Raw genomic sequence first — 17,752 nt, 5'->3', positions numbered from 1 at the left:
TGCAGCGCTGCTGTTTGTTTGACTTGACAGATTTCAAACAAGGGGAGCAGAGAGTGTGCTCTTGGGATTAAGGCACCGCAGCTGGGTTGAGAAGACTCTCAGCTCAACGTCTGCTCTGCTCTGGACTCCTGGTGTGACCTTGTGAAAGTCCTTTAACCGCTTTAGATGTGGCCACACTGTGCTGTAAACCCAGGTCTGTGGGACCAAGGCTTGGGGACTCAGTGTTTCCAAGCCTACGCTTGAGCGTCCACACTGCATTGTAAACCTGGGCTTACAAGTGCTGGGCCCCAGTCTCACAGCTGTGCTAACGCATCCATATTGTGCTACGCCGACCTTCTGACTCGGGCTGCGGCTTGAGCTGCATCCACACTGGAAACCGGCTGGGCTTGGGCCCGAATCACAACAGGACTCTGGCTCTGACCCACCCTCCTAGTAGCAGCGTAGGACCTGGGTCCTAAGTGTGTTGCTGAGCTGTCAGTAACTTGTGTGTGGACGGAAGGGGGCTTGGACTCAAACCTGAGGCCACGTCTGGGCTTAGTGTGCCGTGTAGCCACACCCTGTGTTCCCCCAGCAGAGTCCTTCATATTTCACAGGTGTGTTGTGAGCATAGGCTATAGAGAAGGACCAGCCATCACTTGCTAGGTACTGCTGGCCTGGGCTGGATTCAAACTCCCAGCCCGCTGCCCCGAGTTCTCCTCAGGCATTGTAGGTGCCTTTGAGTCGCTGGAGGGGTCCTGGGTTCAACTCACGATGGCTTGTCAGACTAACGAAAGCTTCGCCTTTGACCAAAGCTTCAACCCCACATGCTGTGAGTTGAGTTCAAACCCGCTTCCCCGTGGCCAGTGGTTCTCAACGTGTTGCCTTGCTAGGACCTGTTGTGTTAACTGGTTCTCCAAATATACCCTATGGGTGAGCTCCACTGCAAGAACCAAGTGAAAGGTCATAAAATGTCCCAGATCCTGCTTCTCAACCCATTTCCCATTGCGGGCCGCATCTGCAGCTCTCTGTGTGTTCTGTGGGCTACAGCCGCACGGTGTCTATAGATCCTGTATGGCCCTGAGGAGGTCACATGGGCCGCAGCTGTGTGCTGATTGGACCGTGGGTTGAGAACCACTGACCTACACCAATAAATGCCAATGGGAAAGGTACAAAAGGGAGCCAGGAGAAGTGAATTAGTCCTGACAAAAAGGCCCATTGATGTAACTCAAGGACTGTGTTAAGATTATGGCTCACATGCAAGAGACGCTGGGCACCGGAAATCAGTGGAGCAAAATTGGTGTGTGGGAAATTAGGCCTCATTGCTGGACAAAATAATGAAGGGACGGGCTCTCCTGCCATCAGGGCCATGTGGGAACCTGAAAGGAACACATCTGTGGGAGAAAAATCAAGCAGCAGCTGTCTGACAACTGCTGGCCAGGAGATGGGTGAATGGGAAGGCGTGAGCTTTACTATCATGGTGGCACAGCCAGGATCCGCTGGTTCACCATTGTGTGTCGTCATCCTGACCGGACTAAGTGCAGGACCCAGAGGGCACCACCACCTCCCCTGGCTCCGTCGGAATCCCAAACACCACCTGAGATGTCAGACTTTGTCAAACCCCCTTCCTCTCATCTCCTGGGTGTGTTTTTTCTTTCCCCACCTTATTTCCTATCCCTCTCCTGTTTCCTTCTGTCTAATCAGAGCTTGGTTTAGCTGGCCAAGATTATATTTTGCAACGTAGCTGTGAGCCTGTGACCAGAAAGGCAGTAAAGGCAGTTCCCTAACTAGCCTGATGCTGGCACGAGTTGCCAGGGCTCGCAGTGGCTGATGAGACCATGGGCTGGGCCTGGGTTGCACAAGCAGTGAGCTGGCCAGTGAAAGGCAGCACCGGAGGCAGAAGCCGTGTTTTCTCTCGGCTGCTCTTTTCTCTCCGGGGACGTATTTGTCTTTTAGCAAATTGGCTCGGTCTTTAACAACAACCACAACAGTGACTGCTCCAGCCCATCTCAGCTAATGTCCTCTCTGCTCCCCGAGCGGAGGGGTAGCATCATCTTTGGTCCCACCTAGGAGCCTGTCAGACAAGGGGCTGAAGTCTCTATATACCCCACCCCGAACCTTGTTTAAAACTTTAGTGCTGAGATCCTTTGGGCCCATTTATTCCAACTTAAAACAATGAGCCTCCACTCCCTCCCCCACATGATCCCTCTCTTCTTCAGCTGGGCCCCACCTTCCCTTCTGCAGCATGGGAGGAGTGGTGTGGGTGTGATTCCTTCACACCCGCTGGTGAGCCTCCATGTTAAGAACACCTGCTCCAGGTTGAAGACGGCAACTTAGTTCTTCTAACATGGCACAAGGGCGAAAGCAGACCTGCTCTCACCACTGCTTTAATGCCGTTCCCCGCCTCAAAAGCATTTTCCCCCTCCCCTGGCTGCAGAAGAGTATAATCGTTTATTTTGATTTCCATCACATAGCATACTTCTCTTAAACACCGGATAAAGGCCGCACACTCGCCTCATTAGTGCCACGGATCCAGCCATAGTGCTTGCCTCTTACACCTGGGCGGGGGGGTTTACATGTGATACATAAAAATAAAAATTTGGGTTTACAAAAAAATACATATATTTATCGAAAGGAGCCTTTGTCACCGGTCACCATTGCTTTGTCCCCAACCACACAGCCTGCCAGTAATCTACAGATCAACTGGTATCAACCACGGCAACTCCCCCTTCTTCTGCCCTGACGGGGCCTGTCTGTGGTCACTTCGGCTGAGCAGGGCCAGGAAAGAGATTCCTGACCTTTAACTCCTGGGTAGGGACTAGCTGGCCAGTAGAATATTCATTAGCTTTGCTGGCTCGTTTGGCACCTGGGAGCTGCCTTAGTTGGCTAGTCAGCTGGGGCCGGCGGTGTGGCGAAGTGGGAATTTTTGTAATATTTTTAGAAAGCCGCAGCGTGCCTCAGTTTCCCCTGTATGCTGCATTGTTACCTAGTGGGGGGAACAGGTCTGCTTGCTCTTTGCAGAGGTTATGGATGTGGATGGCTCCTAGTTGTCTGGGGCCTTAGGGCCCATATCAGTGGAGCATCTGAGAAGACAATGGCAACCAAGGACCATGTAGGGCCCATCCCTCGGCAGGAAGCCAGGCAGTGTTTGCCCAGCTGGGGAGCAAAGGATGGGAGGAGTGCAGGGGGGTAGTTGAATGTTGGCTGCTGCAGGAGATGGGGGCCCCCCTGAGCTGGGACAACGCGAGGTCAGAGGGTCAGGGCTCCAGGCTCTGAGCTGACTAGGATGGAGTGGGCTACAACTTTCTTTTCCTTATGCTAACCCAGGATGTCTTCTCCAGTCACCTAATAAACCCCACTGCATCCCCACGCTCTGTGAGTGTCCCTGCGTCGCTCCCTAAGATCGTACAAGTCTCCCTGGGGGCCTGTCTCAGTGGGACTCGCAGAGTGGAGCTCACGGGGTGAAGGAGGGGTCCCGGAGGTCCAGCCTACGGAGGCGGTGAAGCATGGCTCACCCTGGAGGAAGAATGAGATCCCTAGGGGGTCTGGCACAGACGGATTCCTCCTGGAGACTGTTCCAAAGCTGGGGCCAGAGCTCCAATCCTGCGGCTCTGTGCCCGGTGGCAAGCCCCAGCGGGGTACAGAACTGCCGTGCAGGAGCAGCGAGGCGAGCGCAGGTGAGCTGGATGTACTCCTGGACTGAGCGTGAGCCCCCAGAACTGCCAGGGCAGAGCGCTCTCCCTGGTTTCAGTCCCTGGAGGAGCGAGTGCCACTTGCTGCACTGCATGCAGAGGTCACCGGGAGAACATCCGCCGGGGAGCTCTCTGAACTTCATGCCAGTAAACCGTCCAGGCGCCGATGCCGACATCATGGAGACAGAGCCACTTTATCACGTCACCTCCTGCTGGCCACCAGGCTGCGTTTGCTGCCAGCTTGGCTTTGTGGTTACTTGGCCAAGACATGCACGTGTGCCTGGGTGCTGGGCTAACATCCTGCTGAAGATCCTGCTAAGGAGCACTCTTGAGAGGCCTTTGAGACCCGAACTGTGAGTCTGACTGGCTTGAGCCTCGCACTCCAGGGGGAACTTCCCCAAGATAAAACAAGCCAAAAACAAATCCAGTTTCCGAGTAAGAGGAAGAAGGGTTTGCAGCCGGAGGAGGCCTTCTCTTGTAGCGTTCTTCCTACAGGAGCAGAGGGCTTGTGATTCTGTGAACACAGAGGGTCCTTCTCCCTCTTCAAAGAGGCTGCCGGCAACATTGTCCAGCTCAAGTGAAGTAGCTACTGGCTTAGAGCTCATGGAAACTCAGTTAGGAGGTGGATCACTTGATGATTACCTGTTCTGTTCATTCCTTCTGAAGCACTTGGCATTGGAAGGCAGGATACTGGGCTAGATGGACCAGTGGTCTGACCCAGCATGGCCGCTCTTATGTTCTTAGGGTCACTGCTGCCTTGGCGTGTCCCCGTAGGATAGATTTTCTTCATAACCCTGCTATGGCGGAGGGTAGCCTTGTGACACAGCAACGCCATGTCGGCCCTGAGGTGAATTCAGGACTCCTCTGATGGAGTGTGTCTGGCGCAGGGACCTTGACCGCAACCTCGGGCAGGGTTCCAGCGAGGACCATGGGTTCCCTATGGCTTGATTAGGTTTGTGAGTCAATGAACCATTGATCCCTAGCAACGTAAAGCTCCTCCAAGTCCAGTATCGCTGCTGCTGAGGATACAAAGTGACTGCATCTCGTGGTGTGAAACGCGCATGGACGTGAGCACCAAGGCATGTGCTGTCAGGGGAGAGGGGCAGATGGTTGTGGAAGACACGCCCCCGCAGCCTCTGAGCTGTCCCTTCCTTTGGGGCTCAATTGGACAGGAAATCGATGGCAGCCCTGACTGTCTTGGAGGTCCTGACGTCCATAGCTGCCACCTTGAGCTCCGTGTCCCCGAACTGCATGCTGGCCCGGATCTCCCGCCGGCGGCTCTTGGGGCAGCTCGGCTCGTCCAGCTCGTCCAGCTCCAGGCTGATGGTGCCGCACTTCCTCACCCCCGGGTCGGTGATGTAGACCACGTCATCCGAGGCGCAGCAGTAGATGTTGATGATGATCTTCCGCTGCCCCACCCTGGCCGGGCAGTAGCTTCTCTGCACCACCTCGCCTAGAGCCACCGACTGGTCCACGGAGACAAACTTCTCAAAGATGTCTGTGCACCAGTTCTTCCCCTCCTTCACCAGCAGCTTCTCCTTGGGGTGCTTCCCCTCCACAAATTTGTTGAGTACCCCCACGCCGTAGGTCAGGGGCGAGCGCCTGACCCTGACGATGGTGGGGTCGAGGCCGAAGAGCACCGCCCCTTTGAGGATAGTCAGCCCGACGTCCTGGGGGATGATGACGCGACACAGGCTGCCAAAGGCCGATTGGACGGCGTGCTGGAGCATCGCTGACTCGGCAAAGCCCCCTACCAGGAAGAGGAACTTGATGCCTTTGACGTCTGGCTTCTTCAAGAGGTCATCTGGAAAAGGAAAAGAGGGTTAAACAGTGAACCTGGCCCTGCTACTGACTGGGTTTGGGTGGGCGGCCGGTTGCCATAACATCTTCATTAACTCCGGGAAGAGCAGGGGAGCGGCCCATGAGGGACCACGATAGAAGAGTTGGGGAGGGGGGAGAGTGACTCAAAAGGAGCTGATCCAATAGGATTTAGGTGGGGAAAGTCCCAGTGAATCCATGGAGTGGGGGTGGGGGTCATGACCCAAAACAAAGCCATTCAGGGGGGCAGGGGCCACTGGAGGGGTTGAAGGGAAGGATGGACTGGGCCCTAGTCTAGGACCAGGACTTCAGGGTTCAATTCCCTGGTCTCACTCATAGGCCAGAAGGGACCATGGTGCACATAGAGTTTGACCTCCCACGTAACCCTGGCCAGAGACCTGCCCTGAATTAACACCTGCTGGAACCGGAGCACGTCGGGCAGAAAATCACCCTGGCTGGAGTTAAAAATTGCCCCAGTGAAGAATCTCAACCACAACCCTGGGGAAATTGTCCTGCGGGCAAGACCTTGGGTTGGTCAGTGTCTCTCTGTGCCTCAGTTTGTCCTCTGTTCAGGGGCGATAAGAGCTCTGCCCTACAGCCAAATCCATTAAAGACGGTGAAGCTCTCAGACCCTGATGGGGGCTGGATAAGCAGCAAGGCAAAGACCCAGCGGGGAGAGTGGGCAGCAAATTTAGGCGGGAGTTTGCAATGACCTGGAGTCTGTGAAGCGGAGACTCCTGTGCACGTTGGATCAGGTCCCTGGGAGGGCACAAAGGCTAGTGCAATTCTGGGCTGGAGAAGCATAAGAAACAGCCAACCTGGGTCAGACCAAAGGTCCATCTGGCCCAGTGTCCTGTCTGCCGACAGTGGCCAATGCCAGATGTTTCAGGGAATGACTAGTTGGGATTATGGGTTCTAGGGCACATTACTTCACACTTGTCAACCCTGAAACTGGTGACAGGGAGAGGAAAGTCCCTTTCCCACAGTCCTGCAGCAACATTGTCAGATATTGACACAGTGGGGGCCGGTCAGAGATGAGCAGCTGAAACGCTCAGGGCCTGGGAGGGATCCATCTAGGAGTTAGATCTCTGGAACTGGTGCAGGTGGGGAACAGACCAGGCAACCAGGAGTGGTACCAGGTATATAGTGGGACACAGTCTCTCTAGGTACCCCTATGGCCCCCTCCCCTCCATGCTGCAGTGTCTGAGCATCTCACAAATGTTAGCAAATTTCGCCTCACCCCGGTGAGGTAGGTATATCACCACCCCCTGTTTTATAGATGGGGAACCTGAGGCACAGAGAGCTGAGTAGCCAAAGGTCACCCAGGGAGTCTGTGGCAGAGTTGGGAACTGAGCCCTGGTCAGGCTCTGGAACAGTCTCCAAGTAATCATCCGAGCCAGCGGCGAGCGTCTGAACCCACTGGCACACGTCGCAGAGAGCGACTCTGCACCGGGCACGGGATGGACCCAGGGAACTGGAGTCAAGGACCTGCCTAGGTACTGCCCCCGTCCCCTACCCCTGACCCTCCTCGGGGCTCACCGCCTCCAGCGAGGGCGATAAGCCCGGGTCGGAGCCCAGGAGACGACCCTGGCGTGTGGACTCGGGCTGGAGCACAGCCAGCTGGGAAAGGCTGGAACAAGGGAGCCGAGGTTCCCAGCTCTGCCCCTCGCTCAGCAGGGCCTTGGGCAGCAGGGGTGGGGGAGGGGGGGAGCTCCTCTCTCCCCAGGCTGGATCAGGCCCCGCGGTAAGGGAAGTAGCAGCCAGGGTCCCTTCGCTCAGCCCTACCGATGTGCTGGATGATCTGGCTGACGGTTGGCTGGAAGAGGTCGTTCATGGCCTCCGACGACATTCGCAGCATCCCCTGCGAGGACCACTTCACAAAGTTCACGCTGGGGGCACAAGAGCGGAGGGGAGTGACTCTCCTGGGCTCCCATAGGCAGGGCCAAGCGGTGCCCGGCCCCCCAGGGGCTGCTGGCCAGGGCTGCCCGCTCTCATGCCTGCTGCAGAGAGCAACGGGGAGGGAGCTGTGTCCTCCTGCCCCCTCTCCCCATTGCACCCATGGGGGCTGTGGGCGTCCTGCCCCTAAAACCCTGGAATCAGTCCCCCACGTGGCCCACCACCTCAGTGCTACTTGGCCCTGCCTTGGTGCACCTCTACCTCCACCCTGGCCTCCCCCCAGCACTGGCTCTGAAGGGCCAGCCTCCGCATCCTCTGCCTCCTGCCCCTGGGCCACGTCCGCCCCCTCACCATCTCCTGCCCTTGTGCCCACAAACAGCCAGGTGGGGGAGGCCAAGAAAGGTGTCCACGCCCCTTCCAAATGCCCCACCAGCCTGAGTAACTTCCTAGTTGCTGAGCCCCCAGGCCGGGCCCAGAGGCATGGCCCTCTGTCATTACTGGGAAGGGCATGACCCTATCAGCAGGTACCAGTAGTAGGCTGTTGTCTTCCAGGTGAACTAGCCACTAGAGGGGGATGTGACACAAGATCTCATCCGAAGCTCCTGGCCCACCTCCCTGCACAACTGGGGGGGGCGTTCCAAGCACACCTCAGCCCCGCCCAGCCCCCTGCCTCACCTGCTCCGCTTGAGCGCCGTCTCCACGTTCTGGCCCCGGTGCCTGCGGTAGAAGTCGATGAAGGAGAAGGGCAGCGAGACGTTGAGGGGGTTGGAGCGGAAGGGCGCTGCTGCCCTCTTGCGGGCCTCGAAGGCGATGGTCAGGTCCACCCAGGCTGCCGGGCGCTTGGCCTTGAAGGTGGCGATGAAATCCTCCCCGAAGATCTGGCCCAGCAGCCTCTCGAAGGCCAGGTCCACCCCCACCGCCCCATAGGGGCCGCCTGCAATGCACAGCCACTGCGGAGTTATGGGGTGCGGGCAGAGCCAGGGCAGGGACAGGCCCCCGGGAGTGATGGACACCCTGCTGGTATGGGGGCAGGGCAGGGCCCCCCAAAGCGGGAGCTGGAGTCTGAGCTTGTCTGGGTGAAGGCATTTTCTGCTTATGGGACTGAGGTGTTAATAGCACTGGGGGGAGCCAGCTTATAGCAGGGGCAGGGGCTGGCCAAGCGTCACCCCCACTAAGCTCCGCCAGTTCTGACATACAGCCTGCCCTGGTCCTCCAGCCTGCTCCCAGCTCTGGCCCCCCACAGCTCTGCTGGTGCCCCTCGATCCTGACTCACAGCCCCACCCCACCCCACCCCCCCGCTAGCCCAGCCTGGGGCTCCCCCCGCAGCTCTGCCGGTGCCCCTCAATCCTGACCCACAGCCCCCCTGCTATCGCAGTCCTAGGGTACCCCATGCCCCAGCTCTGCTGGAACCCCTCAATGCCAACCCACAGAGCTGCCCTGCCAGCCCAGCCCGGGGCACCCATTGGAGCCACGTGGCTAAGGAGCCAGAAGTGGTACGTGGGTCCACTCCAGATGCACAGGACCTCCCGGTGCCCCCCACATTCACCCAGCTCTTGGGGCTCCATGGGCTTGTGGGTAGGGCTCAGCCCCCATCCTGGGGAAGGCTGAAGGGGGAACTCTCCGCAAGGCGCCATCCCTCCAGGGCTGGTTTCCGTGGGAAGGGGCAGTGGTCAGGGCTCAGTGGGGGGAAATGGCTCCCCGTGCCCAGCTCACTGCTGAGTTGGGGGCACGTGGGTGGGCAGGAGATTGGGGAGGAAGGAAACCCAGCAGGCCAAAGCGGCCGGTGGGGACCCACTGCAGGAAACCCCCATGCTGCAGGGTAGGCAGCCGCTGTTTGCCTCAGGTTGACTCCCCCACCCCAGTCCACTGCGCACAGCCCTTGGGGAGGGAGTCGGTCCCAGCTCCCCTCCCAACAGGCACGGGAGTCAGCTACGCTGCACATCACAGCTCAGCGAATGGTCTCTTTTCGTCTAACTGCCCCAGCTCTGGCCCCGGGGGGGGGGCGCCCTACACACCCTGCCCCACAGTACGGGGCTGGCTCCACTGCACACGAAGCCTGGCTCTTTGGGGTTGTGGGGTTTCCAAGCCTGCGCTCGAGCTCTGTGTTGTACCCCTGGGTTTACAAGTGGGGGGGTCCCAGGTCTCCCAGCTGTGATAACGCGGCCACACTGGAAACCAATGGGGCTTGGGCCTGTGTCACGGCAGGACTCGGGCCCTGAGCCGCCCCTGCCCTGCAGGGTTCTCGGCCCCTGGGCCTGAGCGCTTGCTAACCCGAGTCGGACTGATTTGGGTGTGGACGGAACAGGGGCGCGGGCTCGCAGCTGAGTGGCAGCCCACTCAGTCTGCAGTGTAGCTGCCCCCCAGCCTTGGAGACAGCCCACACAGCCCCCTCTTTGCTGGGGCTTTCCCACACTCGTCCGGGCCCCACCCAAGTCTATGGCCACGTGCCCAGTGGTATCAATAGGGCCAGGAAGCCGCCCATGCTGATGGCCTCGGCCGATGTGCACGGCCGCGCAGGGCATCGCAGCCAGCCGTTCCTGCATGGGGCCCTGTAACCCGCCACTGGCGGAGAGCGTCTCCCACAGCGACGGCCCTCTCCGGGAACCGCCTCTCCCCAGGCTGGACACGTCATGGCTACAGATATCCCCTCCCCAGGGGAGCGAGCCCACCTCACCTCGCCCCAGGGCTCCCCTCCAAGAGCCCCTAGGACCTAGAGCCCAGCTGGAGTCGAATAACAACAGCTCAAGCAATGGCTGGTAGCCCCACCGCATTCCCCACCCTTCTCCCCCTGCAGCAGGATGGGACCTGCTGCCTGGTGAACCAGGCCGACCAATGCTCTGCGTGTCCATCCCTCTGGCAGGTCTGTGCTGCCCCCAGCACGGTGGGAGCTGAGCCCCTTCTCCCCAGCCCTCTGCCAATGCCAGTTCATGATCATCTGCCCCCCACGCTCACGGGTCAGTATTATCACTCCCCATCACACACCGGGGAAAATGAGGCACACAGTGGCACCTATCCACTGCAGTCAGAAAACAGGGCTGGGGCTAGATCCAGGCACTCCCCAGCTCACAGTCCACACACGCAGCCTGCTGGACCCTGCCTCTCGGGAGGCGCGGCAGCCAGGGCTTCATTTGCGGTGAAAGCAGTGCTGGGGCCCTGCCCTTGCCGCAGCCTTCTCGCTCGAGGCGATGGCAATTAGCTAGACCTGGGACTAGACAGCAGGGAGCAGCCCGGCCTCATGGCAAAGGCTGGAAATAGCCACTAGCCAAAGCGCCAGCAGATGGTGCTCAAACCTAGGTTGCATCGTGTCGGGCCGCGGTAGGCCCAATAAACCCTGGTCACCTGGGGCTTGTCTGGCGCTTTCTGGCATCACTCGGTCGCTGCTTTTGCAGGGGCTTGAAAAACCCTCAGAACGCAAAGCTGCTACTGACGACCTCCTTCCCCTCAGCATGATCAGGTGTGTGACACCCCAGGCTTGGCCTGTATTCTGGCGGGGGGGGGGGGGTCGTTTCTATGCTCCCGGGCCCTCCCCTCTCAATAACCTCACTGCACAGAACCCTTCTGCCACGTGACTGGGAAACTTTACCATAGAAACCCAGCGCTGTCTCTCACTCTTCTCTTAAGTGGCTTAACGTGACTCCAGTCCATTGCACTTCCTCAGCATCGCTGCCCATGGTGGGGACCTCTGCAGGCCCCCAGCAATCCTCCAGTCGGAAGTCTATAGCTAGTTTCCCTCTGGACACCAGATGGTGCCACAACCCCTCCCTTCACTGAGCCGCTGGGCCTGGGAGCGGGACTGGGGCTGCATGCTGGGGGGCACTGGGGAACTGTCCCTGGGAGAAGCTGTCTCCCCAGCTGAACCGGTAGTTCCTGACAGCGGGACGCAGGGTTTTAGGCCTTGTCTACACTACACAGTTTTACTCTGACATCATAACACCCCCGACCCCGACCCCCCGAGCAGCGTAGGGCTTATGTCACTGGAGTTAGGGCCACGCCATGTCTGTGTAGACACCGTTTTCCTTACATCAGCTGTTGGCTCTCATTCTTGTCTATTTCATGGCTCCTCTGGAGCCCTGAACCTGACAAGAAAGCCAGCTCCCACTCTGGAGCCCCTGGGGTCCAGGGCCCCAGCTCCCTGCTCCCCCCGGGAGCATGGCAGCCGACCGGACTCCTGGTGCGGATCTCCCCGCAGGAGGCGAGAAGCCCCAGGTGGCTCCCTCTGCTCCTGGCTGGGAGTGCAGAGGTGAGAAACCCTGGGCAGCTGCCCCGCTGCTCCTGGCTGGGAGTGGGGAGGAGAGAAGACCAGGGGAGCAGGGGCAATGGGCTCCCGGAGGGGATCTGCATGGAGCGGCGAGCCCTGGCTCTCAGCACCCCACACGGCCCCTCGTCAGTCGGTGGACGTGCTCCTGGTGAGGACGTGCACCACCAGAAGGAGGGTAGTCTGGACATCAGCCACCACAGTAGTTAATGCGGTGGCTGTAAGTCGACCTAACATAGGTCGACTTATCTTTGCCATGTAGACATAGACTCATTCTGGACAATCGCCTTTCCTTCTACGGCTCGGGAACGCTCCCGTCATTGGGGACGCCCAGCGGGCAGGACACAGCCACGGGAACAATCCCGCACTGGCTACTAGGGGGCGGGAGTGGGATGGCTCCTTGGACGTGTCACACTACCTCAGTCCAAGGCTGCGCCCGAGCCCCTCCCCGAGGCCTGAAATTTAGACCCAGCTACGGCCATTGCTGCTCCAGCTCGTCCCTGCTAATCACACCCCATCGGGTCACACACACACCCCCCACCGCCTTTGCCCACAACACCGGCCTCCATCACCCACCGCGTCAGAGGGGGCAAGGCCTGAAGGGACCACTGGAGCATCCCGTCTGCCCTGCTATATAGCCCGGGCCACCGACCCCACCCACCCCCCGCGCACTGACCCAGCAACCGGAGTTACCCCAGCTGTGACAGCCTGCAGGAGCCCGCGCACCGAGCAGCACCAGCGCCCGAGGGCCCCGCTACGGCAGCCAACTGATTAGGCGAGACAGGCTCAGTTGAGCCTGGCAAGTGACTCGCACCCAGCTGCAGCAGAGGAAGGTGACCCCCCCCCCGGCACCACTGCCCCCTCTGACCTGGGGGAAATTCCTTCCCAGCCCCACACGTGGTGATCAGTAAGACCCTGAGCACTTGAGTATGAACCAGCCAGCCAAGCAGCTGAGCGAGCAAGAGGATGTTCGGTGCCAACTGGGCGCCTTGGCCCAGCCTAGCCCATGTCCCATCTCCCGCCATGGCCATCCCTGATGTTCCAGAGGAAGGAGATTAAAAAAAAAACCCTCCCGGAATATACTTGGTGGTGGGGAGAGAAATCCCTTCCTGACCCCAGCCTGTGGCCAGCTGAAGTGCTGAAGCATGAATTTTGGGAACATAGAACGTCAGCCGGACGTGAGCCTCAGGGCTGCTGAGCCCTGCATGCCGCCATCACGAGCAACCCGCATACAATCACACTCGCCTTTGTCCAGCTCGCTCTTCGAACTAATCCTGTCCTTTGCCTCACAACCCCCAGCGTGTGAGTGTGTGTGTGTGTGTGGGGGGGGACTGACCCAGCACCTCGCCCTTCCGATGGTGAGACACCTTCTCAGCCATAGCCTGAATTTGTTCATGGCCAGTTTATCCCCATTAGCTCTTGTGACCATATCGTCCTTTAGCTTAAAAGCTCTTCACCCTCTCCGGTGCCCCCCCCCCACGCCCCCAATGTATTTACAGAGCGCAGTCAGATGCCCACTCGGCCTGCTTGCTAGCCAAGCTCTTCCAGGCACCTCTCCTAAGCTAGGCCCTCCAGGCCCCAGCCATCACCACCTTCCACCCCGCATGGGCCACCCTCCCTGACCCGATCCGTACAGCCACCACCATCCCCTCCTCCGAGCCCCTCTCCAGACACACCCGTGCCTCAAGGCCCATGGCACCATGCTGGCCAATGAGAGGCAGCCCCGGGGCACTTTGCTCCACAGGCTTTTCCCTCAGGAGCAGTGACCGATGGATGCTCCAATCCTTCCACCCAATACAGAGGGTCAGCCGTTAGCTGGGGAGGGAGGGGGGAAGCATTTGGGGGTCTGATCCAAAGGCCATGGGAGTCTTTCCACCAGCTCCAACAGGCACTGGATCGGGCCCTTGGCACATGGCTCCCGGGGGGTCGCCATCCCACCTGAGGCTTTGTAGAGCTCTTTGAGTGTCCCTTGCGGCTGCTCGATCTGGTGGACGGTCAGATCCACCGTCCCGCCACCGCAGTCAGCCACGATGTAACGGTCACCTGGAAGAAAATAACAACAACCTCCCCTAGCTCTCATCATCCATGGCTCTCAACACAGGCTGGTCTCATGGCCCCCCCCTTTTGCAGGTGGGGAAACTGAGGCACAGAGCGGGGAAGAGACCTGCCCAAGGTCACCAAGTAGATCAGCAGGAGAGCCAGGCACAGAACTCAGGTGCCCTGAGTCGCAGACCAGTGAGGCAGGAGAACTGTGGTCGTACAGACACTGAGTCCTGAGACCCTGCCCCCTCCTTTCTGCCATGTGACATGGGGGGGGGCAGCCCTGATGCAGCCAAGTGCTCGTCCCCCATCCCTCGTCCACGCCCCTCACTCTCTGCCTCTCCATAGCTGGAAACGCCCGTTGCAAAGCTCGGGCTTGAGGGCCAGAGCAGGGCAGGATGCGCCTGGGAGGAGAACCCAGCGTCACGCAGGGGGTCACTAGAGGCAGGCGTTCTTTGCTGTGTGTCAGGAATGAGTCTATCCCCCAGCACGACGGTAGGGGGCGCTGTGCTGCCAGAGGAGCCCTTCTTTGGGATCAGGCATTAAACTGAGGTCCTGGCCATGTGGGATCTCAAACAGATGCTCTTATCCCTACGGCCAACTGGGACAATTACTCCCTGTCTCCCTAAACTTCCTCTGGGGTGGGGTCAGTTACTGCTTAACCAAGGAGACTCCGCATCAGAGATGCCCTAAGACACCTGTGTCCCCCAGTGATGGGGGAGCAGGAAGGGGAAGGAAGGGAGGGTGGAGCTCCTGGCCAGAAGCGGGAAGAGCCTTGTTCGGCTAAGTCACATGTCATTCTCTCCCCTCCTTATTGGATGACTGAAAGCAAAGACCGGCCTTTCCGCCAAAGGATGGAGCTGGCCCGAAATTTCTCACAAAGCCGTTTTCCCCATTGGAACGGCCTTTTCCACCAGCATGGCAACATTTCCAAAAATGCCAATTTCAGCTTCACCTTTTGGGCGGTTCATTGAAAACCAACCCAATCCAAACCGTTTGCTACAGAAACCTAACCAATTTTGGCCAAAATGTGGGGGGGAAGAATCACTTTTGTAAAGTGTAAAGGGTTTGGTGGGTCTCCAGCTAAAAACTAGTTCGCAAACAGAATAACAACCTACTAGTGCTGCACTCTCAGCTCAAGTCTGCTCTGCGACCCCGGTTCAATCCCTCTTGGTGAGCTGGGGCCTGGAGGTTGTGACACTGAAAGGTGGGACGTCTGGGGGAGGCACAGATCTTTTCACCAGCATCTAGTGGGCTTCTGAGGAGCAAACAGCCTGAGCTGACATTCGGTGCTTTTCTATTTGCAGTGAAGCAGCCTGGCTCCTTGACTGGCTGACAGGCTCTAACCCTGGAGCCTGGGGGTGTTTCACATCCTTTGCACCAGTGGTGTTTAACGCTGCACGAGGGGAGTCGGGCTGAGGCCCGGCCGGCTGGCTGAGTCAAGAATCCTTTGGCGTTTCATTAAGCAGGGTGGGCCACCGCCGCTGGGCCAAGAGGGGAGCCCGGGGAACCGCTGCCTGGAGCGGTGAGATCGCCATTCTCAGGAGTGCAGGAGGGAGGGAAAGTCTATGAGACCTGAGGCACAGGACACCCTGGGTTGGGTGGTGGCTTTGCCGGGTGGTACAAGAGGCGTCTGGGAATGTTGCAGCTGGCTCGGGCTCCCCTGCTGGTCCCAGAAGGAAGGGCGTGACCCACCCACAGCTCTGCCCCTCGTCGTGGCTCAATACACCCCGGTGGGCCCAATTCCGGGCCAGTGAAGCAAATGGGAGCTTTGCCACGGATGTCAAATCAGGCCCTTGAAACCCAGTTTGAGGCACCACAGCACCACTTGTTCAAGGATCTCAAAGCATTTTTACCAAGGTGGCTCATTACCATGAACCCCATTTTACAGGAGGGGAAATTGAGGCACAGAGCAGGGCGGGCACTTGCATAGGACCAGCAGGGCTCTATGATTCATGCTGTTCAAGCACAGCCTCACATCAGAGAGCTGCCAGGCATGCCAGGGGAGCCCACCCACTACTACACCCCTCCAGCTTATTCTTCCTGGCATGGGTGCACCATGGTCCCATCCCCTTTGGGGCACCTTGCACCCCAGATTGCCACCATACCCATCTACACCTGAGAGGTGCCAAGTGCAGGAGGGGGCTTCTCACATCCTCCCCTCACAAGCAGGGGAGCACAATCTGCCCCCCAGTAAGTATCAGAGCCGGGCGAGAACCCTGGCATCCTGGAGCCTGGCTTTGACCTCCCTTTCCAGCCCTGCAGAGTCCAAGCCACTGACTGACCCCAGCCGATGAGCCAGCTGAGGTCAGTGGGAAGATTAGATTCCCACTAAGTTCCATGGGCTCTGGATCAGGCTCTTAAAACCCTAAGCTTTTGGGAGCAGGGCATGTCTCTGCGGTTTATGCAGCACCTAGCACAATGGGTGGGGCCCTACCAACTTCATGAGCATGAAAAATGCCTCGTGGGCCATGAAATCTGGCTTCCCCCGTGAGATCTGGGTCACGGTATTGCCACCCTTACTTCTGCGCTGCCTTCGGAGCGGGGCTCCCGGCCAGCAGCCACCGCTCTCCAGCCGCCCAGCTCTGAAGGCAGCGTCGCCCCAGCAGCAGTGCAGAGGTAAGGGTGGCGATACCGTGACCCCCCCCTTCCCCCCACAACAGCCCTGCAGCCCCTCCTCCCCGGAGGCCGGGACCCCCACGGGGACAACACCGGGACAGTTTGGATTTAAATATCTGAAACCATGAAATTTAAGATTTTAAAAATCCTCTGACTGTGCAATTTACCAAAATGGGCCGTGAATTTGGTAGGGCCCTAACAAGGGGGCCTTGATCAGCGCCTGTAGGGGCCACTGTCGGTCCTGCTAATTACTGCTAAGAGCCGCCCTGTGACCGGAGCAAAGCGCCTGCCCCGGGTGGTCTAAGCAACTGCCAGAGTTGCTTTGCTCCCTCCAGGTTGAGCCGTTTGCTGCATTAGAGCCTGATCCTGGGGATCTTGCCCAGCCAATGGGCCCGATTCTCCCTGACAGTAGTGAGACTCCAATGCAGCCGATGGGGCAGGTCACACGGGGACAGGACTCATGCCTACGGGACTTTCCCACCGGCTGCGCGAGGCTCCGAGCTCGTCAGGTACGTCCACCGGGCTGCTGCTTGTAGCTTATGCTGCAGAGCCCCAGACGGGATGGACACCTCTGGAGACAGCTCCCTCCAAGCCAGGGGCTTCCCCCCATGCTCCCTCCGTGGGCCGCTTCTCAGCCTGACCCTGCGGCCCTTCCCTGCGCACAGGCCAGGCAGGGCTGGACTGGTGTTTGCAGGGAGCGTGGAAGGGGCCGTGGAAGCACAGAGCACTGTTCCCACCATCCAGTGACTGCTCCCCCCTGGCCCTCCATGGTCAATCCTCACTGAATCCAGCACTCCCTCCTGAGCGATGTCAGCGTTCCGCGAGCCAGCCAGATGCACGGTAAGGAGCGATTTCCTGCCAGCAGGGAGCTGACCTCAGCCCTTCCTTCCGAATTCCTCTGGAGCAAGGGAAATCGCTACGCCCCTGAACAGCAGCTTGTCCACTCCAGGGTGCAGCCCCTGCAATCTGCCAGGCAGGAAGGCTGTTGAAGAGAGCAGGCTTCGGGGAGGATCTGGTCCATTCCTGTTGGTAACTGGCACCAAGGGGTCACCTGGGGCCGTGTCCTCATTCCTTGGGCCTGCCTGGGTGCTCAGGGCGGGGTGGGGCACTGACTCAGTGGTAGGTCTCGCAGCGATGTAGCGGGGAGCAGGTGTCGAGCGCAATGCCTGGGAGCCCCCCACGCTACCGGCGGCAGCTGCCGCAGCTTAAAACCTTCCAACACAGAACACGACGGCCCCGGTCCTGCTCTCACTGAAGCCAACCACACAGCTGCCACCGATTGCCCCGGGAAGCCGGGGACAGCCCAGCGCGAGCTGAGTGCTGAATATTCCCACCCCCTCCCCGCTTTCCTAGGGGCACGGAAGGGAAAGAAGCATGCGGACGGGGCACTGGAGTGCGAGTCTGGACACTGGGTTCTGACCTCAGCTCTGCTGCGGACCCACTGTGGGACCAAGAG

At 59.2% G+C, this 17,752-nt stretch overlaps 1 protein-coding gene across 6 annotated transcripts in view; it reads right to left on the bottom strand.

Moving 5' to 3' along the window:
• The window catches only part of HSPA12B (heat shock protein family A (Hsp70) member 12B), an 85,925-nt gene continuing 68,173 nt past the window's right edge, over nt 1-17,752 (bottom strand). For all 6 annotated transcript variants that reach the window (XM_074951971.1, XM_074951972.1, XM_074951975.1 and 3 more), the window contains 4 exons: nt 13,576-13,680; nt 8,058-8,316; nt 7,272-7,375; nt 1-5,472 (listed from right to left, as the gene is read on the bottom strand). In XM_074951971.1, the coding sequence (XP_074808072.1) occupies nt 4,829-5,472; nt 7,272-7,375; nt 8,058-8,316; nt 13,576-13,680 (1,112 nt within the window). In that variant the 3' untranslated portion in view covers nt 1-4,828. The remainder of the gene's footprint in view (nt 5,473-7,271; nt 7,376-8,057; nt 8,317-13,575; nt 13,681-17,752) is intronic.

Source organism: Natator depressus, chromosome 4, assembly GCF_965152275.1.
Source record: "Natator depressus isolate rNatDep1 chromosome 4, rNatDep2.hap1, whole genome shotgun sequence".
NCBI lineage: Eukaryota > Metazoa > Chordata > Testudines > Cheloniidae > Natator > Natator depressus.
This window is presented reverse-complemented; position numbering and strand designations above follow the sequence as displayed.